The sequence below is a fragment of the Manacus candei genome, unplaced genomic scaffold (genome assembly GCF_025592945.1).
Source record: "Manacus candei isolate 608988 ecotype Guabito, Panama unplaced genomic scaffold, ASM2559294v1 h1tg000015l, whole genome shotgun sequence".
In the NCBI taxonomy this organism is placed as follows: Eukaryota; Metazoa; Chordata; class Aves; order Passeriformes; family Pipridae; genus Manacus; species Manacus candei.
Genome location: NW_026138063.1, coordinates 23,402,373 through 23,425,693, shown reverse-complemented (window position 1 = coordinate 23,425,693; position 23,321 = coordinate 23,402,373). Strand labels below are relative to the sequence as shown.

The 23,321-nt window shown below is 50.6% G+C and overlaps 1 protein-coding gene across 2 annotated transcripts; it reads right to left on the bottom strand.

Annotated features, from left to right (window-relative positions):
* Positions 1-2,476: 2,476 nt before the first annotated feature.
* Positions 2,477-22,958, bottom strand: THAP4 (THAP domain containing 4). Of its 2 annotated transcripts, XM_051782427.1 has the most exons (6): positions 22,798-22,958; positions 20,808-21,961; positions 9,125-9,284; positions 7,104-7,213; positions 6,116-6,219; positions 2,477-2,785 (listed from the first exon to the last, which is right to left on the bottom strand). In XM_051782427.1, the coding sequence occupies exons 1-6, from the start codon at positions 22,872-22,874 to the stop codon at positions 2,666-2,668; spliced, it is 1,725 nt and encodes a 574-aa protein (XP_051638387.1). In that variant the 5' UTR covers positions 22,875-22,958; the 3' UTR covers positions 2,477-2,665. The 2 variants fall into 2 exon arrangements, with proteins under 2 accessions (XP_051638387.1, XP_051638389.1); XM_051782429.1 differs by lacking the exons at positions 20,808-21,961; positions 22,798-22,958 and adding an exon at positions 17,596-17,717.
* Between the last annotated feature and the right edge of the window lie 363 nt (positions 22,959-23,321).

Sequence of the window (23,321 nt, the reverse complement as noted above, 5' to 3'; positions counted from 1 at the left end):
AAAAGCCTAGCTAAAAACCAGCAAGGCTGAGAGCAATTCCCAGCAAGTTAATATCCATTTGTGACAGTGGGAGGATGGAAGTGGGAATAGGGAGGACTCTGTCTGCCCTCGGAGGCTGTGCCTGCACACACGTCCTGTGCCCCAGGTCACATTCAATTTGTGAACCAGAATGCTTTTTCCTGCCAAAGAGCAGCAAACCTGCTGGTACTGGGGAGGCTCCGCTGGGATCAGCCCCTCACTCCAGGTCTCTCTCAGCTGTTACCCAGCTCGGGCTCAGTCCTCCCAGAAGCCATCGTGGTGCTGTCTTGGCTGTGGGTGCTGGAGGCTGTCCTGTGTTCCAAAGGAGGAACCTTGCAGCAGAGCATGGAGGATGCCTCTCTCCTCAGGTGGGAAGGCATTCCAATGAACTGGCAAGGGAGGACATGTGCCCTGGTCTGCCAGGGGAAGGGGGTCTCTCCTGCCTCTTCCCCCCACACCCCAAAGATATTGTTTGTGCCTCTCTCTCTGAGGAGTTCCCATGAAGAATGCCTCCTTTCAAGGGATCCATTAGAGGTAGCCTGGGACCTCCAGAGAGGGCTGCTCGGAGGGAGCTGCTGGGAAATACTAAAACTCACCTCCTGCTTGCCAGTGCTTTCCCACCTGCTCCTCCACGAGATTTCCATCTGTGCATCCACCTCCAGGGAAGAAGGCACCGAGGCCATGCTCTCCCTGAGCAGCCTCACCCAATGCTTGGCTGCCCTGGCTGGGGCAGGAACAGCCCCCAGTGCTCTCAACACCTAATTCTGAAGCCTATCCCAGGGAAGGACTGACTGCCAAGGCGGTAGGGAAGGATGGGCAGTAGCTCAGCCCCAACACTGGGAGCTCCCCCAGCAACCGAGTCTGCCAGAGGGATGGGAGCAGGGTGGCAGGACAGGCCTGGAACCCTTCAGGACACATGGCCACAGCACAGCTCTTGGAGATGGCCCCAAGAAGGGAGGGGCTGTGGGTTTTTTCAGAGGAGACCCCCTAAATACGAGGCCCAGCCCGGCTGGGGCCACTTCTCCCACGGGCAGTGCAGGCAGGTGCCCTTTGGCCAGGGCTGTGCCAGGGCTGTGCCAGCCTGGAGAGCCTCCCCAGGGATCCCAGCCCTCCACAGCACAGGGGTGTGCGGGGCCAGGAGAGGAGAGGAGGATCTGCCCCAAGCCTCCATCTCAGCCTGTTTTCTCACCGTGGCCCTCAGAAGAGCACAGACCAGTCGCTTTGGGATCTGCTCTAGTAATCTCAGGGGATTTTCCCTTTAACTTTCCCTTTCCCTTTCATCTTCCCCTTCAGGACTGTATCCCCATGGAGATGAGCAAAGCAACCCAGAACTACCAGGAATGACCCTTTCCTCCAGTTCCATCATCTACATTCCTCCCCCTCTACTGGTTCTTCAGCCATATCCCACCCTCTCCCACAGCTCCCACTCCCCCAGTCCTGCAGCAAGGAGCAAATGAGCAGAAGAAACCAGCTGAGGTTCGTGGAGTTTTAATTCAGAGGTCCCATGGAGATTCCGGTTCAAAGGGGATGAAGGGGAGGCGGCGCACGTAGTCCCCCGAGGCCAGCTCTTCCTCCCGCACCCTGTGCAGCCGCTCTTCCAATTCCCTCCGCACACGGCGCGGGGGCACGGGGGGACTCTGCTCCCTATCCCCGTCGGAGAATCGCCGGCGACGGCGACCTCCAGGACCCCGCGGCTGCTGCTGCTGCTGCTGCTGCTCCTCCTCCTGCCGCCGCTGCCGCTCCTGCCGCCAGCGCAGCACGAAGGGATGGAGGTGGCGACGGCAGCGTTTGCCCAGCTCCCTTCCAGGGTGGTCCCTGCTGCTGGTGGGCTTGTGCCAGTGTCACACTCCTAAACTGGCTGGGGTTGGCATGGACCTGGCCCAAGTCCCTTTTGAAGAATCGCTACTGTAGACCAGTAGTGGTGCGAGTCCTTTGCCTCCCTCACTGCTGAGGGACTCGATGACAGATTTCATTAAAGTCTAAGGCTGCCTTGGAATTTGAGACTTGGAAAGAGTTGCTGAGATTGATCCCTACTGTTGGCTGCTTCTCTTCTCTCTGCTGGCTCACAGTTATCCCCGAAGGTCTTGTGATATTATGCACTGAAGCTCAGTAAGGTTTGGCCCTGGCCTCCAGCACTGCACCAACTCCCTTCAAACTGCTGGACTGCACCACTGGGATCAGGGCCTGCGACAGTTTCCTCTGTCCCACAGCAAGAAGGTGCTCCCTCCCAATAATTAAGTCAAGTTTCATTGGACAGGCTCTCAAGTTCTCAGAGTCTGTCCCTGCAGTGCAAATCCATTCCCGAACTTTCTGCTCTTCCAGTGTTAGCCAGGTCGTCCAGGAGTTTGGATCTCTAATGCAACACCTACTAAGGAACAAGCAGCACAAAGCCCTCTGTAAGCACTGCCAAGCAGCAGGAGGCACACACCACCCTGCAATCACACCAAAGACACAGCCATAAAAATAAAAGCTTTTTATTTATTTTTTTTTTTATATACCATTACAGAAAGATCTGAATAACATTCTCAACAGGACGGGCAGCTCCGGGGCCCAGGGGATGAGTGCAGGCAGCAGGCTCCAGGGTCTGCCCTACTGTGCTCCCGAGCTGCTGCTGCTCCTTGCCCAGGGAGACCCAGCACTCCCAGCATCAGGGTGTCACCTTCTTGTAGGTAATGTGGAGGTGCTGAGTCATGGGCTGCGTAGTGGTTGCCATTGAGACAGTTTGTTCGAGTTTCCCATCAGAATTGAGCCTGAATTTTCTGGTAATCTAAATGGGGGAGGGAAGAAAAGAAATAAGGAAATCAAGCAAACAGCATCCATGGGTAAATCCCTTACCTGTGCTTTCTACCTTCCCTTTGCCATCCTCGTGCCTGCTGTCAAGGATATCCTCACTACAGCAGGCGAGTAAACAAGGAGTTGTCTCTCCTAAAGCAAGCAGCCTTCTCCACAATACCAGCTCCAAGCCCATCATCCATGGAGCAAGGCAAGGTCCTGGCACTACAGCTGACATCACCTCAGTACAGACAGGCATCTGTCCTCCACATCCCTCCACCAGAAGAATGGCTCCCTGCTGGCAGCTCAGGGAGATGGATGAGCCATCATTCACCAGGGCAGCCTTCCAAACCCCTTGGGCTCTCTGCAGGTCCCCACACCGTGCCAGGGTAAGGCAGGACACGACTACATGAGGAGATTGGAGCCTGCCGAGCCTCGGCCTGCACCTGCAGCCAGGTTGAGGTCCAGCCCTGGGCAGGAGGGAATAGCACTGCCATCTGCCAGGAGGGCTCCACAGGTGACATCATCCTCATCTCTGCACCCAGGCAGGCTGTGAGCCCGCTTGTGCAGCACCAACCCTTGAGAGAGGCAATCTGGGGTTGCCCTGTGGAGCTGGACCACTTGGGACCTGTGCCAGCAGATGCCTGAAGCATCCAGTGTTCAGCACAGGTTGTAGGGCTGCTCTGAGCTGTTGTCAAAATAAAGGAGAGAAGTGGGACCACCCTTTTGAACCTCAGGTGCTGTTTCAGAAGGATGAGGGTGTCACTCCAGCCACCTGGCCCAGCAGGAGAACGGCCACAGCACCGTGTGGGTGACGCCAGGGCACGGCAGCTGCAAGCACAACTCTTTCACAGTCATTTCAGCCAGCCCCATTTAGAAATTCCTAACGTCCAGAGGTTTTTCCAAACTCATTCATTGCCTTGAAGTCACTCAAGGGCACATCCATAAGCTATTGCCAGTCTTTCTGCTCCATACTCTCTGTTCACAGATCCACTCGTATGCCCACAGTGGGCCCTTAGCTCCCATATCCAACATGTCCTCCTCCTGGAATCAGAGCTATGCAGGGGTGCAGAGGACACGCCATCAGTCCAACATCCACAGGGGCAACAACAGCAGGAACACACACATGATGCTTGGATTCCTATTTGCTGCTCTGATGAGGCTCTCTTTGTAATGCACCAGTGTTCTTCAAATTCCCTAAGCAGGAAAAAGCGCTTAAAAGGATACAAAAGTCACTCATCTTTAACATGGGGGACCCACATGCCTTGGGGGGACTCTGCTGATCTCCATCACCTTTCACAGGTGACGGGGCAGCTCTGCAGGTGCCTCACCTGGTGCCCTCAGTGCCCACATAAGGCCAGGACTGTTCTGACCTTTACAAGTGCTTGAAAACCTGCTGGTTCTCCACATGCTCGTCACAAACCGAGTGACTCAGCGTGAGGGTCTCCCTTACTCCTTGTATTTCTCCCTTTAAACATAAACCCCTGACTGAGTCTGGGTCTGGACCTGGGTCTGGACTGCACACCCAGGTTCCACCAGGAGCTTGGAAAGCAAGGGGATCCTCTCAGAACCTCGTGACTCAATGGGAGGGTCTCCCTTATCCTTTGTGTCTTCAGTCTCTGTGTAAATCATTCCAAATTGATTCAAATCCACTTTTCCTTTGGATGTTTCACCCATGAGTAAGTAATAGAGGGAACCCTGTCACATCAAATTTTAAGTTGTGCTTTCAGAAATTTGTATTAAACCTGCTTTGATAAGCCCTTTGATGGTGACTCTTCAAGCAACCTACACCACTCATAACACAGCCTGGCCCAGGGAAAGGGTCTTCCTGCCTCCATGACAGCTCAGCTGAGCCACAGCCAAGCCAAATCACTTTTCAGCAGGAATGTAATACAGTGAAGTTTTCTCAAAGTGAGCAACTAAAGTATCAGCACACGTGCCCCTCTCACAACACCTGTGGCATCTTTGCTTCCATGGGCAATTTATGTTATTCTTGGTGAAGGAGAAAAGGTGTTGGGAGTTGGTTACTCTCTCATTCTACATTCTCCTTCACCAGCAAGGGCCTCTCAGATACTCACTGGGACCAGTCCCTGGGCCTGAGCTGCCCTCAGGTGCCAGATGAGCATGGACCTCCAGCTCCAGAGGTTCCCTCTTCCAGCCAAAGCCAGCCTTGGAGCCCTCAACTAGGAAGACATCTGCTGGCTTTCTGTGCTTCTCCCCCTCCTCCTGCCAGACCATCAGCTCACATTTCAGGCAGTGACTCAGAGAGGACAGTCCCTTTTGTTTAAATGTCTGCAATTAAGAGCTCTGCTCCCTTGCTGATATCCATAGTATCTAATGGCTTTAGTTTTGCTACAGAAAGGAGGCAACACAGCTGTTCCTGGGAAAGGGGAAACCCAGCAACTGAAAATATGCATCTAAAGGCAGGGGAGTTAGGACTTTCCAAAGTTAGGACACTGTGTAGGCACATGAAATTTTTGTCTACATCTGCACAAACCTGTGCTCTGTGTTGTCTATGGGTAAGTTTTGTAGCACATAAAAACCAGATTGTGAGAGCTTGTTCAGCCTCACTGTCTCTCTCAGCTGCTGGTCAGCCACGACAACTTCAGATGTGACACTGAGACCTCAGGATGCCACACTGCCCCCAGCAGTGCCACTGCACTCACAGCTGGCTGTACCCCTTCCAGCTGTGTCAACAACCCCCTGCTACACACTCAAAACAAGTCAAAACCCAAAAATACACACTCAAAACAAGTCAAAACCCAAAAAAAGACCCTAAAAGCAACTAACCAAGGCTGGAGCTGATAGGAAATGTCAGCCCTGCCCTGCAGCCACAGATGGGAAAAGAGCCCAGAGCAAGGTGTGAATGTCCTGAAAAGCAAGTTAGCAAGACCTTAGGTGTTCCTAAAATATCCTGATGAGGCCCAATACTGACTGTACCTAATACGTGCACCCTCATCCTGCAATCAATCCAGAAAAACAGCATTAAGAACTAACCCCACTGCCACAGAAGGGTATTTAGACAAGACTTTCCTATTCTCTTCCCTAAGGACCTGCTACTGCCCACTGCTGGAGACAGGATTCTGGGTTGGCTGGTCTGATCCAGCTCGTCAGTTCTTATCTTAATGATCCCTCTGGGTCTCATAATGTACAAAATACCTTCTGAAGGCTGTTACAGAAAGGATAAGCCAGGATGCCATGCAGTATTTCCAAGAACTCCTGATGGCATTCTGTAATTAAAGCATGCTAATTAACCTATCCTGTCAACTAGACTCCTCCTGGGGTGAGCAATGCTACGGGAATTGCTCACTGTGTGTGCACTCACCTGCTCTACGTGGGGCTTCTTGGCAAAGGAGATCCTGGCTATGGAGTGAGAAGCTATAGAGAGCTCTTGTCCATTCACCTCCCCTTCCTCCACCTCCACCAGACCTAGGTTGAAGCAAGGGCATACACATTATTAGGCTACAAAGGTTATTTAACTGTGTCACAATTATTACTGTGGCCTTTCAGCACTTAAAAGGGGCTTATAAAAAAGAAGGAGGATTTCTGTGATTCTGTGACTTTTTACACAGGCAGATGGGGATAGGACAAGGAGAACAGTTTTAATCTGAAAGAGGAGAGATTTAGATGGGATATTGGGAGGGTGGTGAGGCCCTGGTTCAGGCTGCCCAGAGAAGCTGTGGCTGCCCCATCCCTGGAATGTCCAAGGCCAGGCTGGAAGGGGCTTGGAGCAACCTGGGATAGTGGAAGGTGTCCCTGCCCATGGCAGGAGGTGGAACTGGATGAACTTTAATGTCCCTTCCAACCCAAACCATTCCATGATCTATTAGGGTACATAACATACCATCACTCTCCCTGTAGAATGGTTTTATTTGCCCAAGTATTATTGACAACTGCAAATCCACACGCTGTCAGACAGGGAATGCTGCTCAGAGAAATCCAGCCAGCCTTACTCACACCATGTGGGATGAGTACCACACGGCAACTGGCACTTTTCCCTTCAGCATCTGCCATTTTAGATGCAAATTTAAGCACCAACTGGGGTTTAACACTTTCACTTATAACACTTGAGATGTGGTTCTCTCTAGTTCAGTCCCTGCCAGATGTGTAACGAGTACCAAGGTGCTCCATCCACACCGTGAGAGACTTCCTGGTTGAGACCTGTGGGTCCAGCACCCAAGAGCAGCGATGCCCACGGGGAAAGTTAATTAAATAAAACTGTGAGAGGTGCAACAACTTTCTGAGAAAGTGATGAAATGGCCCAGTGAGGTAAGGACTTCTTCTTTTCCCCAGCATGGGTATCAGGTGTGTACCTGTGTTCTGGGCACTGATGAAGGCCACCTTATTAGTGTCAGGCTTGAGGCGGATGAACCCACATTCCCGGTGCATGGGCTTCCTGGTGTCCGGGTGGAAGGCGTTGAACCTGAGGGGAAATCAGAGCACAAAAGCTGATGTGTTTCACATGAAAAGACACTGTTTGCCCTGGCTTCCTCTTATTTAACCGTGTGAGTGCCTGCAGTATTCTTTGAAGGGTAAACAACTGACAACACTTCACAGCTGGGAGATGTAAACTTGGAAAAATGTGGTTACTTTACAGGCACAGCTATTTCTTAGAGCTGGAGTTAGTTATTTCAGCACAAGCTCTAGATTTTCCACAGCTCCTGGGTCTTTCTAAGAGCTAGCTCAGAAACCCCTCAGGAACTCAGACATTTCATATATGCTGAAGCCACACTCTGCCTCAAATACTTCCTTTTCTCCAGTAAATATCTGGAATCACTGTATCATCTTTAGCTTTTACCCCTGGCAAGTTGTATTTTCTGTGTATTCCTTGCTGCAGGCAGCAACAGAACAGACATATTTCTCCCATCACCCCCTTCAAAAAGATAAATTCAGCTCAGATTCTTATTTATTCTTCAGGAGGCCTTAAAAACCGTAGGTTTGGTCACCCATCATGTGGGTGATTATATGTATCACATGTGTTTATCTATTATATTAGTTGGGGCCATTATTTATTAAAGCAGCACCGAGGGCTGAAAAGTCCAAAGCAAGTGTTCCCTATATGAAGTAACAATGGATCACACAGAGTCAAGACTCCTGAAAGACCAGCAGCACAAGGTGCAGCACATGGCACCCCTACACCCCACAGAAACCCACTGGCTTCAAAGAAGTGGAGACAAGGAAGAGGGAGCACAGCTAAAGGAAGAATTAGGAAGAGTCTGGCTGGCTTGCAGCTGCTTCTGGCTGTCCTCTGGGTACAAATACACAAATTACTCCCCCCATTTGGCTTTGCCTCTCAATAAAAGATGTCTCCTTTTAACCATGTGGCTACAGGAAGAGCCAGGAATGACTTCTGTCAGTGGTGCAGGGCTGCATCCCTGCTAAGGGCTGTCCGAGCATCCCAGCCTCTGTGCTCTGCAGCCAGTGAAAACAGGTACCCTATGGAGCTCTCATGGTGGGAGAAACAAACTTAAATCAGGCTTTTTTCAGTGCTTGGAGTATTCAAGGGGTACTTGTATAAGTATCAGTCATGCAGCACTGCTCCAGGAGCCAGGAGCTCTGTCCTCCAAGCCTGTTGCCTGTTTTCCTGATGCATCCCAGAGCTCAACAGATCTAGGCTGTGTATCTTCTTGGCACAAAGAAAAGGACAAAAAAACCCAGGTGACTCAAATCAGTAACTGTTCACAAGCTGGAGAGGGAGGTGCAGCCAGAGCATGACTGTCAGAGCTTTGTTTCTTTTGGAAACTGGACTAAAACTGTCACAGGCTGAGCTGGCAGCTCTGTCACACTCGAGGAACACAGGGCATCTCTCACACAACACTTACATCTTGTAATTATTCTTTTCTTGGTTTTCAAAGCAACACATTTTCCAACTCACCCCTCCCAAACGAGCACCAGAGCAGCACTGAGCAGCAGCTAACATGTCACTTCTCTCTCTCCAGATTTCTTTTGATTTCTCTTGGAACAATCACTTGCAGCCAAAGCAGTTAAGCTACCTGCCTCCCATCCCATATGGTTTGACAAAGACTAATTCTTTTCAGATTTCTACACTGGTGAAGGCTGAGGACCACAGTTTGAAATGGACAGACTTGGCAGCCATGCCACAGCTCCCTCCCCTTGTTCTATCTGTAAGTGGGAGTCTCCCAAAGAATGCCAAGTTTTCAAGGAAAATAAAAGTCAGACCATGTAGTCACATACCACGACATCATCTCATTTGGTAGGTGAAAATCTGTGTACTTTGCCATTGGAAAAGAAACACAAACATATCAAATCACACTGGAGCCATGCCTGCTGCACTCCAATAGCTGCTGCCAACACAGGCAAACCCTTGACTTACGAGAAGTTGAGCATGGGCTGCCCCACGTGAGAGATGTGCACTTCTTCCAGGTACTGGAAGGGCTTCATTGTAGGGAAGGTGCCGTCTCCGGGCGGGTCCGAGAGCCAGGTGCCCAGCATCCAGGACAGGGGTTCCATCACAGGGTTCAGCTGGGGAGTCTCTGTGGAGGAAGAAAGAAAGAAGAAAGAAAACTCAGGGATCTGTGCTCTACAGCTGGCTGGAGGTGAACACAAAACACCTCAGAAACGCTGCAACAACACTTCTCTCCAGAGCAGCGCCACCTCCAAGGTGCAAGGGGAGATGGGGAACAATGAACGGTCATGGAAATTGGGTCTGTTTCCAAACCTGCTCCTAGCCTTACATAGAACAAGAGCACTCTTCCAGGTGGTCCATTTCTGACTCCTCTCCGTAGTCTGATCCGAAAGGAAAGCCCCCTCCCATCTACATGCAAGAAAGAAGATGACTGAAATCTCAGTGTAAAGAAAAATCACTAAATTGTAACAAATTCTCTAACGCTCTGGGCTGATCTTTCTCAGGCACTGAGTACATGCCTTCCCTGTTTTCAGAGACCAAGGAAGAGAGTCCTCACTTCAGAGGAAAATCAGGCTGTGTTCATTTTTGAGATCAAAATTTGGCTATAATTTTTTTAAGAGGTTAACAGTGACCTGAACTTTATACAAAGAGACGGGCAGGGATCATTCAGAAGTTGTTCTGCTTAGGTTCTGGACTAAGTGAAACATTTTAAAAAGACTTGAGTGCCTGTAAGTTAAAGAGTAAATGGAAGAGAAAGACACTTCCCTTTGTCACTGCATTTATTAAGGAGCAACCAAAGTCTGTTTCACAGTTAAAGCTTCTTTAGGAGAGCTTTGATAAACAACAGTTTAGCACTTTGCTTTCAGAGGTGGTGACCTGAAAAAATTAATCAGAGAGACGGAGACAGACAATTTAAAGCCACGTGAAAAGCAGAGCAGAACCATTACTAAGGTGTAAGTAGGGAAAGTGAGACAGCACCCCTGGGATCCTGACTCCCATACAAATGTGTGCCCACTACTCTAGGAGTAGTCTGTTATGCAGACAAATATGACTGAAGTATGCTTAAAGCATGTCCTCCTCCCCCTCACAGGACAAATGTTTCATCCTAGCAAGGTGGGAGTTCCAGGGGAGTGTTTTCCACACCTAGTGAGATCACCAAATACAAGAACAAGCTGCCTGTCTGGCTGGTCTGAAAGGCTGCAGGGAGAAATTGGGCCTAAAAAGGTGATGTTGTGGTCAAAATTTGCTTGATCAGTCTGAGTTTCACTGTGCTCTGTATAAAATATCAGGCTAAAAACACTGAGTAAGGAGGAAGAACAGACAGTCCGTACCTGGAATGCCAAAGGAGGAGGAATAGAAGCTTTCCTGGGTAAAAGAGATCACTTTTGGTACTCATTCTCCCACAGACAGGCAGGTTTGGAAAGCCAGCCTGCATGTCAGCAAGGTGCTGTTAATAACTCTGCTTTATCCTGAAGTATTTTGCAAAGTGAAGCGACATGACAAACATGAGAGCTCACCAGGAAATAGGTAATAAAAGTCTACAGCAGCAGAGCCAGGCTCTGCAGAGCGCCCTTCCAGCCTGTGCATTCCCCACCAGCTCATCCAGGGGTTGGGAAGGGGTTCCCACACCCCACACAGCAGCATCAGTGTACCAGACAGTATTTCACTGTACTCATTTCTGCATTTCCAAGTGGAGAACACACAGTTCTGTGGGTAAGGAGCCTTCCACTCCCCCGTCCGACTGGTGTTCGCCTTTCACTCCCTACTGCAGACACTGCATTTCTTTCCAGGCTTTTTGCAGGCCCCACTCCCACTGTGGAAGCAAAGAGCAAAGCTTTGGAAAGGCTGGAAGAGCCTGCAGCCTGGGCTGCTGCTGCCCTCTCCTGGGTCAGCATCCCAGGAGCAGGATGCTTTCTGTCACTACAGTGCTTTAATAGGGCACTTCTTTTCTTCTGCTTGCAGCACTTCAGGAAAAAGCAACAAAACAACACTGGAAAGGAATGGTTTTAGCCATTGCTACTCTTTATACTCCATTATAAACCAAGAGAAGCCAACTGACTGTTTCCAGCCCCCCCAGCTTGATCTCTGTCTTGCTGTGCAGCATCCAGCCTGTCCGGAGGTGCCTGACTGGGCAAGCTGGTCTCACTTCCAAGGAGTTGGAATTCCAGCCAGCTGAAAAGTGGAGATGTAACTGTACATCCTAAGTCTATGGCACATGGGCAAACAACATGGCCAAGAGACCATTCTTACTTTTCCAAACTACCTGGATGGCAGCAAAGCCAATGTGAGTTTTTTAGTTCTCATGTCACTGAAAAGTGCCAAGAGCAGCAGAAGTGCTGGTGGGAATAAGGAACAGAGACTCATTGAAGTGTAGAGGAATAAAGACATCCTGATCTCACTCCATGCAGTGCTCTTCTTACCTTCAGTGTTGCTCTCTGACTGGTGGACTAAGTCCATTTGCCTCCCTGGCAGCCTTCTGTCAGAGGGCTGGGCTGGGAGAATGGAAAAGCAAGAGGGGAGCCAGACAGGAGAGAGTCTGATTGAGTCCATAAAAAAAAAAAAAGTAGTCATTTGAAATTTGCTTTTTATGTCATGTTGGAGCAGGTAAATGCAAGACTATTGTAGCAACAAAAATTCTTTGCTGAGCTGCTTTGTTTCGAACAACAGGTTTAAAGATGCAGTCCCTGTCAAGAGAAACTTCTCTGACACTGGCAAAGGAGCCTGCATGTCCCAAGGATCTAAATCCTGGCACATCACTTTTACAAACAACCTGCTAATGTGGCTTAAAAAGTAAGCATGTGGTGATATCAAGAACACCAACCATGTCTGAGAATCTGCACCCTGGTCACCCTTGTGCATGCTTAAAGCTTCACACTCAGATGGGGTCCTCTTAATGCTGGTTCTCTTGCATCCACATGCACAGTTCTTTTACCCAATAACAGGGAAGCTCCCACTGCAGCCTCTTTCTTAACAAGGGCACTCCTACAGTCACCTTCCCCTACCAGATTACACACTTCCTTGAATCCAGAATCTCCAAGACCCCTGCTCCTCCACAACCTGGTCTAGTGGAAAATGTCCCTGCCCACAGCCAGGGGTTGGAACGAGATGAGCAGCAAGGTCCCTTTCCACTCAAACCATCCTGTGATTCTATGAAATCCAGCTGAAATCAGCCACGATGCTCACAAGTTGCAACAGCTTGGGAGACAAAACCATAAGCCCATAAGCAGCTTGATCTCTTTCCTTCAGGAAGCCACTCAGGCCAAAACTGCCATGCCCAGGCCCTGAGCACACAAGTCATCTCCTTTTCACCACCTGACCCCTGCTCCATCCCTCCAAACTCGCAGATGGACAGTTTCCACATTTTTCCCATTCACGGAGGGTTTAGAAGTCAAATCCCACCCCACACTGTAACACAGTCAGACTGTAACCAGCTGTCCAGGCTTTGCAACAGCAGACAGGCACTCTCCCTGCTGTGAGACAAACCAGACACAGTGGCTGGAGAGCCCCCTCAGGCCACGGCTGCACAGCAGGCGTGACTCTCAAGTGGGATCCCTGGCACAGAAAGCTATGCTGGCACAAATTCCGACGCAGCTTTATCAGCAAAGCCACAGTGAGCAGCCAGCTGGCTGTTAACAAGGCAGCTAACCTACTCCCCTGAGCTGGGGAATACTTGCTGCAGGAAACTTGAGAAAAAACCTCAGACAAACAACAACAAAAAAAAACCCACCAAAAAATCCCAAAACAAAACCTCAAACAAAACTCAAACTAACTCACACTGTCTTCAAAGTACAGGGTCTGCGGCAACAGCTGGCAGCCTCCTGCAGTTCTTCCTTCAGCTGGGTCGCTCTCTGGGTTTAACTCATCATCATCAAGGTTCTGGTAACTAAGGAGCAGCCTTGTTCAGCATACTCTGTCCATATTTAAGTACAGAAGGTGGTTTTGTACTCTGCTGCTCTTCCCTGAGAGCTGCAGCCCTTTGCGCACTTTGTTGATGCTCTCCCCAGCAAACGAGTAAAGCATTCCTACCACCAGCATGCTCTGGCTCCATCATGGAATATGCTGAGCTGGAAGGGATCCATCAGGATCATTGAGTCCAACTCCTGGCCCTGCACAGGACACCCTAAGAATCCCACCATGTGCCTGAGAGCATTGTCCAAATGTTTCTTGAACTCAGACACCTTTGGTGCTGTGACCACTTCCCTGGGGAGCCTGTTCCAGTGCCTGACAACCCTCTGGGGGAAGAACCTTTTCCTAATATCCAACCTAAACCTCCCCTGACTCAGCTCCAGCAGTTCCCTTGAGTCCTGTCACTGGTCACAAAGCAGAGATTGGTGCTGCCCTCCACCGTCCCTCAGGAGGATGCTGAAGACCCCAATGAGGTCTCCCCTCAGTCTCCTCTTCTTCAGGCTGAACTGAGTGATCTCAGCTGTTCCACACCAGGTTTCCCCTCCAGACCCCTCACTATCCTTGTTGCCCTCCTTTGGGTGGTCTCTAATAGCTTAATGTCTGTTTTTATATTGTGGTGCCCAAAACTGCCCCCAGAACTCAAGGTGAGGCCGCCCCAGGGCAGAGCAGAGCGGGACAACCCTCCCTGGCCCAGCTGGCAATGCTGGGCCTGATGCCCCCAGGACAGGGTTGGCCCTCTTGGCTGCCAAGGCACTGCTGACTCAGGGCCAACTGGTCACCCACCATGACCCCCAGGGCCCTTTCCAGCCTCTCATTCCCAGTCTGTCCGTACATCTGGGGTAGTCCCATCCCAGGTTCAGAATCCAGCGCTTGCCCTTGTTAAGCTTCAGACAGTTGGTGATGGACCATCCCTCTTATTTGTTGAGGTCTCTCTGCAGCACCTCCCTGCCTTCCAGGGAGCCAACAGCTCCTCTCAATTTAGTGTCCTTGGAAAACTAACTTAGCATCCCTTCGAGTCCTGCATCCAAGGGGTTAATGAAGATGTCAAAAAGAACTGGGCTGAGAGAACCCCACTAGTGACAGGTGCCAGCCTGATGTCACCCCATTCACTGTCACCCTTTGTGCCCAAGCCATGAGCCAGTTGCTCACCCATTGAGTAACACAGTTATCCAGCTGTGGGCTGGACATTTTGTCCAGAATGATCCTGAGAGAGACAGTATCAAAAGCTTTGCTGAAATCCAAAAAGATTACATGAACTGGCTTTCCCAGATCAACCAGGTAGGCTGCCTTGTCATAGAAGGAAATCAGGTTCAATGACAACATGCTGGCTGTGACCAATGACTATGTTATTTTTCAATACTTCTCAGAATAATCTTCTCCATGATTTCACCAGGCACTGAAGTGAGACTGACAGGCCTATAGTTTCCAGGGTTCTCCTTCCTGCCCGTCTTGAAAACTGGGACAACATTTCCAGCTTCCAGTCAGCTGGGAGCTCCCTGGATTTCCCACACTGCTCAAAAATGAAGAGGTTTTGTGATGACATCAGCAGCTCCTTGAGGATTCTGGGTTGAATCCCATCAGGCCCTACAGATTTGTAGGGATCCAGCTGCAGCAGATCCTGCACAAGTTCAAGGTGGACTGGGAGTTGATTGTTCTTACAGTCATGGTCCTCCAGCTCAGGGCACTGAGACCCCCTTGGTCTGTCAGCCGTGTTGGAGACAGAAGCCTTGTCTCTGTCCCTGTTTGTGAAGTGACCATCCTCATCCTGGAATGGGTTGATGTTATTTGAACACTGTCTATTCCCATTAATGTATTTCAAAAAAACTCTTTTTATTGTTCCTCACATTTCTGTCCAGCTTCAGCTCCAGTTGAGCTTTGGCCGTATCAATTTTCTCCCTGCAGTGGCAAACAGCATCTCTGAATTCTTCCCATGTCACTTGACCTTGTTTCCACTGGGCCCAGACCTTCCTTTTGTGCCTTATTTCCAAGAGAAGATCCCTGCTCAGCCAAGCCAGCCTTCTGTCTCAGCTGTTTGACTTCCAGCATTTGGGAATTGCTTCTCCTGTGTCCTTAGGAGGTGAGATTTGAAAAGTGACCAGCACTGATGGACTCCAGCACCTGCAAAAACATTTTCCCAGGGGACTTTACTCCCCCATTCCCTGCTCAGCCCGAAATCTGCTCCTCATATCCAGAGCTGAGGTTTTGCTGGCACTTCTCCTGCCAACAGAGATTTTAAACTCAATCACCTCGTGACCAAGATGGCCCTCAATCTACACTTCACTCACAAGATCCTCTCTGTGGACAAGCAGCAGATCAAGGAGGGCATCTTTCCAAGTCAGCTCCTTCAGGACCTGTTCCATAAAGCTCTCATCCAGGTTTTTTTAGGAATCTTCTGGCCTGGGTTGTACCAGCTGTGTGATGCTCCCAGTTAATTTCTGGCAAGTTGAAGTCCCCCATAAGGACAAGGGCAGTTGACTTGGAAGTGTCCCTTAGTTCCTCAGAATACCTCGTGGGTGTCATCACCCCGGCTGGGAGGTCTAGAGCAGAATCCCACAATGACATCCACATTATTTGCTTGCCCCAGGGGCTCCCAACTGTGAGCTCCAGACATTCCAGCCCTTCCATCACATACAGTGCCACCCCTCCACCTCTCCTGCCCTGCCCATCCCTCCTGAAGAGCCTGGAACCATCCAACAGGCACTCCAGTCACAGGGCTCATCCCACCAGGTTTCACTTATGCAGTGATGTCAGATCTCTGGGACTGGGCCAAAGGTTCCAGCTCCTCCTGTTTGTTCCCCATGCTGTGTGCACTGGTGTAGAAACATTTCAGGTGTGGTACATTATAGCCAACACCTTGAGAAGCAAATTGAGGGATCCCATCAGTTTCCTCAAGTTTTGGCACATCATCATTGGTGAGCCTGGTTTTGACCTTCGCCCCTTCTCCCTTCCAAGCTGGTTTAAAGCTCTGTCAACAAGCCCCACCAGCTCCTGTGCTACAACTCTTTCTCCCTTTGAGAAAGGTGCATCCTGTCAGGTGTCAGTAGACCAGGTGTTGTATGGATCATCCCATCTCTGCTCTAAAAGCTGGGAATGTAGTAATATTCAAAATTTTTCACATTACAGCCTCAGTAATTAATTTCATAGCCAAGCACCAATGTGTTATTGCCTCTGTGGTAAGTGCTCCAGTGCCTGTAGTCAGTGTCAGAGTTCTGCATTACAAAGCACAGAGAAAACATCTTTAAATTATACCCAAACCCAAACACCCTACCTGAGCTCACCTCAGCCTGTTTGACTTTCTCTGGAGTTTTCCTTAGTTGGCTGTTTCGTTGCTTCCTAGCTGCAAGCTGGAGTTTTGTTGTGAGTCATTGCCAACGTGCTGCAGAATTAAATGCTTAATGCACAAACTCTATAGGCTATCAGGGAAAAAAAATGGAAAAAACAAGACCATTCCACTGGAAAAAAACACAACAGCAGAGCAAAAAGTCTTGTTTCCTCCCTTCCAACTGCCTTTTTCCCCAAGGGGGAGGTCAAAGAGCCATTCCCCTCAGCCAAGTCCCTGACCTGGTGTGCCTGCTGCCACGTGGAGCTCGAAGCAGTTCACCTCCCACCCGTGTGCTCAGGCCACAGGTGCTGTGAAGTCTCACACAGCCTCTCTCAAGACACTTCCTGCCACGGATTCAGCTCCACTCTTAACCTCTGCACACATATTTCTACTCCTTATCTTGCTCTCAGCTCACTTTATAGCTCTCCTGTTCTTTATATCATCCACCCTATGGACCAGCCTTTTACCCTGGATGTGCCCATCCCAGATGAGGCACAAAACCCTCACAGGCAGCACTTGCTGTCTCAGAATAAAAGCACTTTTCTTCTAAAATCTAGCTACAAGTTAACATGCAGCTGCCAGGTTAGCAGTGCCTGCCCTGGCAGAGGCAATTTCTCTGACAGCACATCTCTGTGACCCATTAGACACATTTAATTTCCAAGCTGAACCAGACAGGGCCCCACTGCTGGTCTAGTCCTGCTCAGGCAGGTGAAGGCACAGCACCTCCATCCACGCACAACCCCACTTCTCACTGCCACTGAGGAATGGGATTTTGCTATTTGTTTTCTGCAACATGAATGAAAACCTGTTGCCATCTCGACAGGGAGCACCACCTCAGGCCCCACAGACCAGGCATCAGGGCACAAAAACACATTTAATGTTCAAGTCCTTCTGCTTGTCCCCGGAGTTCACTAACTGTGACTCATTTGCATGTAAAAAGTACTACAAACGACCCAATTTCTACACTGGCTCTGCACAAATATTCAAAGACAAATCCAAGCTGGAAGGAATTATTATTTCCCCCAGATCCCTAGCAAAATGCTAACCATTTTTCACACGGACTCATTTTGCCAACTCTCCTGCCTTTAACATGACCTTCACGAAAGCAGACATGCAGCGTGGAAGAGGCTCCCCACACACCCAAGCAGCCGAATTCTAAGAGCTTCACCTCTCTGGTGAGCACAGACACTCCAGCCCCATGGCACCATACCTGTGTTTGCTCCATGGCCAGCCATATTTGCAGATATTTTGCTATTTGCTCTACCTCTAGCCCCCTCTGCCCCCAGAAGGCGCTTTGCGCAGGGTGGTAAGATGGATATGAGGGAAGTGATCTCACGCTTGGGTAAGAGGGATCCCACTGCCTGCTGGGAGATGTAGTTTTGCAAAGGCACCAAACTGGAGCTGTGGAAGGAGCACCTCGGATCTCCTGCCTGTGCCAGCACACGCGATGCAGAGGAGCTGTGGGACCTTCAGCAGAACAGGACAAACAGACAGCACTTGTGTAGCAGAGTTCAGTGCTGTTAGAACAGTCTGCCCTTCCCTAGGATACTGGGTCCCTATTTGCTCCCTAATTTCTCCCAGTGCATTCTGTTTTTCTCCAAGGTGCATCCAACGCCATCCTGCCTGGTGCACTGTGCCTGACAGCATTCCCCAACCTTTGGTCCACGCCCCTCAGAAGTAGCCCAGGAAACAGAAGGAAACATTTTCCTACCAAACGAGCGACTAAACTCAAAGTTCAGATGGAAAGGGCCACCGTGGCAGCCTTGCTGTGCAGGAAACAGCCTGGGGCTCCTCCTAAAAGCAGTGAGTCGATCCCTCTGGTAAGACAGGTTGGGAAACACACATTGTGACAGCTGGAACAGGCCGGGAGCCACTCACCCAGCCTGAGTCACCTGGCCTCAAGCGTGGCTGGCAGGGACTGCTGTGCAGCAATCCTGCAGAAACCTGCTCTTCCCAGCCGGCTGTAGCTTGGATACAGCCAGCAGAAATTTATTTGTCTCATTAGAGGAAAGTGTGTGTGAGAACTAGCACCAAAATGAAGTTCTGCTTAGTGGGTGTGGGCCTAAAGCTTGTTTTTGTGCTCGGGATTTTGTGGTAGTGGCTGAACATAAGGCAGCAGCAAAGAGAGGTCCTGCAACACGTGGAGCTGGGATGCAGACAGGGAACCTGCATGGTCAGTCCAGTCAGGTGCTTCACTTACACTCCCCATCCCCAAGACACTGCCTTTAGCAGGAAGGAAATAATGTAAGGTCAGGTTCACAGCTAAAACCATCACCTCAACAGCACATCAGATGGTTCGGGACAACAGAAACGGAACTAATAACAAAGACTATAGTTGTTATCAACCTCATATGCTACCTGACTGTATTTTTATGAATACCAAAAAGCCTTTCTTCCATTCAGCCTCGTATTACAGCAAAACTCAGTGTCTGGGTGTGAACCAGGCTCTGCCCAGCAGCAGCTGGCTGCACTTCATCAGCTATTTTCACTGCCATAAACTATTTCTGTGACCACACAAAAAGCAGTGCAAGGCAGAAGAGCACCAAGATTAAGCTAAAAAAAAAAGAAAAAAATAAATAATAAAACCACTCAGCCATCAACAAATGCTTTAAAAAAGTCCCCAGCCAAAGGGTTCCATATAAACTTCCCATCCCAGCGAGCTACAATCACCAAAACGGTTCATTGTCACACACTGATCTCCAGTTTAGTTGGTAAGAGATGGCAGAGCAGGTAAAAAAATTGGTCAAATCATTAAAAAAAATGACATTTTCCTTTAGAGAATAGAATATGTAACTCATTAAGAATATCTTCTGTAAGAACGTAAAATTCTAACTTCTCAAAGACACGTATAAAAACATCAGTCTCAGGAAAGAGGATAAAAATCTCAGCATTCACCAGAATAAAGAAAAACGTCCTTAAAGACACTCTTCCTGCAATTAGTATCTAATTGATGGTATTCCAACAAAGCTAGACATCCCTTTCATATATATAAAAATACGTATATATATATATATGAACACAGTTATACATCCTTTTCCATATATATAAATATATATTAACAACTATGGAACCCTAAAAGTTGTATTTAGTTATTTTCTTTAGTTTGAGACCAAAACAATACAAAAATGCAGACCAGAAGGCACAAACAAGACTAGGCTGATTTCCCACACAGAAAAAAACCCCCTTCTTTTCCCTCCTCAACCCAAATCAAGTGTGAGTTCTCCCATACTTTGGAAAATCAGATGCATGTGGGAAAAGTAGCATTGGGTATTGACCTTCACAAATTTTGTCAGGGTCTGCTTTCTTACACTTCAGTAACAGCCTGGGGGATGTGCCTGTCTATGCCACCATCACCTTTCTGACTGTGTCCAACGGCTACAGAGGAAGCCATGAAGTTTTTCTCCTAAAGGAGAGGCAAGAATTAACCATCAGGGGATGCCCAACCTCCATGGGTGATGATTTCAAGCAAGCCCCCTGTCACAAATCCTTCACAAGGCAACCCCACGTTTTCTCAGCAGCCACACAAACATCAAACATCATCAGATGGTCCTAAACTCTTGCCCCAAACTGTACCTTGCAACCAGAGTCACTGGGCAGAAGTTGCACGTTAAAAGACGTTTTTTCTCACAAGAAAAATGGTTATAGCCCAATTCAACTTCCACATGACAAATTTTTCACATGACCTCGTCCCTCACGGAGCTTCCCTATGCTTTCAGGTGTTTAATCATTATTTTTTAATTGACAGAGAAGTCATTCTCCATCGCTTCCCATTTTATTATCCATTTCCTGACTTCTTCTGCCTTCTGAAGGAGGAACTGATCAAAGCAAACACAGACATTTGCTCATAAATCACGACCTCGCTGTGTACCACAACATACTGGATACCTCCCACCTCACTTATATTTCCTGTATCCCGAGTGCTGAGTGCAGTGCATGAAATCCAAGATCAGAAGTGCTTCTTACATCACTGGAGAAGATGACAACAGCTTTCACAGATATCTGCTGCCATGACAGCTCATTAACACACCCAAAAAAAAAAAAAATCACCAGCACGCTCCAAAGGAAGAAGGCAAATCCTAACAGGTGTCACTGAGTCTCAAACAAGTTAGAATAATAAAGGAAATTAAAAAAAAAAAAACAAAACACAAAACATAAATTCATCAAGAGAGTTGTCTGCAACATCTCAACCTAACTTCCCATTCCACATCTCGGAAAGGTTTGGCATATGAGAACTAACTAGTGTACCCCCAAAAGGAATTCTTTCACCTGCATCTGTTGGTCTAACACAGGCTACCGCTTCTCCCTCCCAAAATGTCCCTTGCTCATACCTTTTCCCCATCGCACCTCTACAACCTCCAATTTTAGCAGCCTCTAAGAAAACGCGGAATTCTGCCTCAACGCGGCACCCCTGGGAATACTGACCACAGTCCTGGGATAGCAGGCTGTTCAAGTAGGGGAAACTGATCCGCTTCAGCTCATCCAGCTTCTCCTTCAGCTTCCTGACCTGGCTGTCAGAGCGGCTGATCCTCTGCCTCAGGAGCTTCAGCTCTCCGTTCTTCTTCTCCACCTGCTCCCGCAAGCAGCACACCTGGCTCTTGCTCTGCCGGGAGGAGAAGCAGTAAGAGTGCAGGGAGTCGATGAGCTTGCAGGCCCCCGAGGCCGACATGATGACCTCGTTGATGGACATGGGGTTGGCGTCCGTGTCGCCCTTGCGCCCCACCACGGCCTCGGCGGCCGGGCGCGGGGTCAGGTCCGCCGGGGACGCCGACAGGCCCTGGGAGGGTTTCTGGGGAGTTGCGGTGAGGGAGGAAGTCGGGGACACTTCTGCCACGGCCTTGTCGTGTCCCAGGAGATGGCTGCTGCAGCTTGGTTCCACCTCTCTCTTTGGCCTCTTCCTTTCCAGCTGCTCTTTCGGGAGAGATGGCCTCTCCCTGGCGTGCTTGGAGGAAAAGCTGTACGAGTGGAGGGAGCCGATGAACTTGCAAGCACCGGAGGCAGGAGGGGTGAAGTCGTCGACCGACACGCCGCTTCTCTCTGCCACCCAGCTCCCCGCCCAGCTGCCCTTGGGACAGTCCTCCTCCACAGGAGACCTCTCGAGCTTCTTCTGAGCTCCAGGCTTCGCACCCAAACTATCCCCTAACGTCCTTCTCCGAGGGCCGTCCAGCTGGCTGCGGAGGGCCTCCGTCTCCTCCGACATCGATCCCATCTCCACTTGCAGAGTCGCCTCCTCCATCTCTTCCTTCCCTTGCATCACCATGAAGTCCTGTCCAGAAGACGCGTCCCTCTGCGCTACCTCACCGCCTCCTTCCCGCGGGGCTTCCCCATCCCGCACCTGCCTCGCTATTTTCCTTCGGCTCCTGACATAATCCAGCTTGTCGTGCTTCTTCTCCGCGAGCTGGAAGATGGTCGGGACAGCAGTGGGCTTCAGCAGCCGGTGCTGGTCTTCCAGCCGCTTGGAGAAGCTGTCTTTGGTGAAGTGCTCGCTGCAAAGAAAGGAATACTTGGTGGGGGTCCAGTTGTCTCTCTGAACAGCTTTCAGCCACTGAATCAGGCGCTTCGAATCCTTCAGAGGGAACCTAAAAAAGAAACGAGACATGGGTTTCCGTGAAAAAATAAGCCACCTTTGGGAAATCAGAAGGGCCAGTGCTCTTCAGATCACAGAACCACAGAATCATAAAATTGTTAAGGTTGGAAAAGACCTCTAAGGTGATCAAATCCAAGGTGATGGTCAGGCTGAAGAGGTTCTGGTGAAATCTATGTTTTGAGAGGCTCCACTCATTTAAAGATTTTTTTCACTTTGGGCTGAAATATTTGATATTCGTTCCCTGCTTTAACAGCTCCGCTTCACAAAAAAGCACAGGACTAGAAGGTGTTGTTTCCGTTTTCATCAGCAATCGACCCATTATTCCGCTCACCTCCCCCACGAGGAACACCCTGTCCACAAGGAAGGAGGATGTGACCACCACCAGAACACCCAGCTCAGCCAACACGCTGCCCCACCGCTGCCTCCGCTGCCCGGGCGATGCTGACACCGGGTGTATTTAATTGCATTCAATAAGGTGTAGAAACGCCTGGAGTGAAAGAAAGCCCGAGCAGAGGAACCAGGCGCCGTTTCCAATGGGACTCCCGGGACAGGGACCTTCCCCTGGGGACCCGCCCCAGGGAGCGATGGGGGGCCCGGGGGGCTCGCACGGAGGGGGCTCGTGGAGACAGGCCGGCGGTGGGCCCGGGCCCCGCGGCCACGGGCGCTCCCGCTGCCCGGCCCGGCGCTGAGGCTCCGGGAGCCCCGAGCCGGTTCCCCCCGAGGGAAACAAAGGGCGGCCGCTGCCGGGGGGGCCTGGCGGGGACAGCGGGGCTGGGGGGCGGGCGGCCCGGCCGCGGCACCTGCACGGGCCGGGCGGGCCGCCCTTACCTGTGGAAGGAGACGGCGCCGCGGCGCGCCTTGCCCTGCCGGTTGGAGCAGTTGGCGGCGGCGCAGCAGATCACCATCTCCGGCCGCCGCCGCCGCCCTCGGCCGGCCGGGCCCGCCCCGGCCCCGGCCCCGCCGCGCCGCCGTACGGCAAGATGGCGGAGCCGGGTCACCGCGGCGCCCCTCGCCGCTGGGGAAGGGGTTTCTGTACGGCACAACATGGCTGCCGCCACACGGCCGCCGCCATTTTGGCCGAGGCGCGGCCGTACGGCGCCGGTGCCGCGGGGCCGGTGGGGAAGGAGGGGGTCGCTCCCTGCGCCGCTCGCTTGCCTTCTCCGCGCTCTTGGGCGTCCGCCTCCCGACGAGCCGCTCGGTCCGCGGCGGCCGAGCCGTCAAAAGCGACTCCGAGAGGGGTGGGCATGGTGGGGGGGGTTACCTTCACAGGGAACGAGGGGCGGGGCTCGGACGGTTCCGTACAACAAGATGGCGGCGCCTCGTTGTCACAACTTCCCTGGGCGTACGTGTCA

Excerpts from the sequence above, each read along its gene's own strand:
- THAP4 (XM_051782427.1), bottom strand. The coding sequence starts at position 22,874 with ATGGTGATCTGCTGCGCCGCCGCCAACTGCTCCAACCGGCAGGGCAAG. Across the intron at positions 21,962-22,797 it reads GGCGCCGTCTCCTTCCACAG|GTTCCCTCTGAAGGATTCGA; the intron begins GTAAGGGCGGCC and ends TTTCTTTTTTAG. Across the intron at positions 6,220-7,103 it reads CATCAGTGCCCAGAACACAG|GTCTGGTGGAGGTGGAGGAA; the intron begins GTACACACCTGA and ends GCTTCAACCTAG.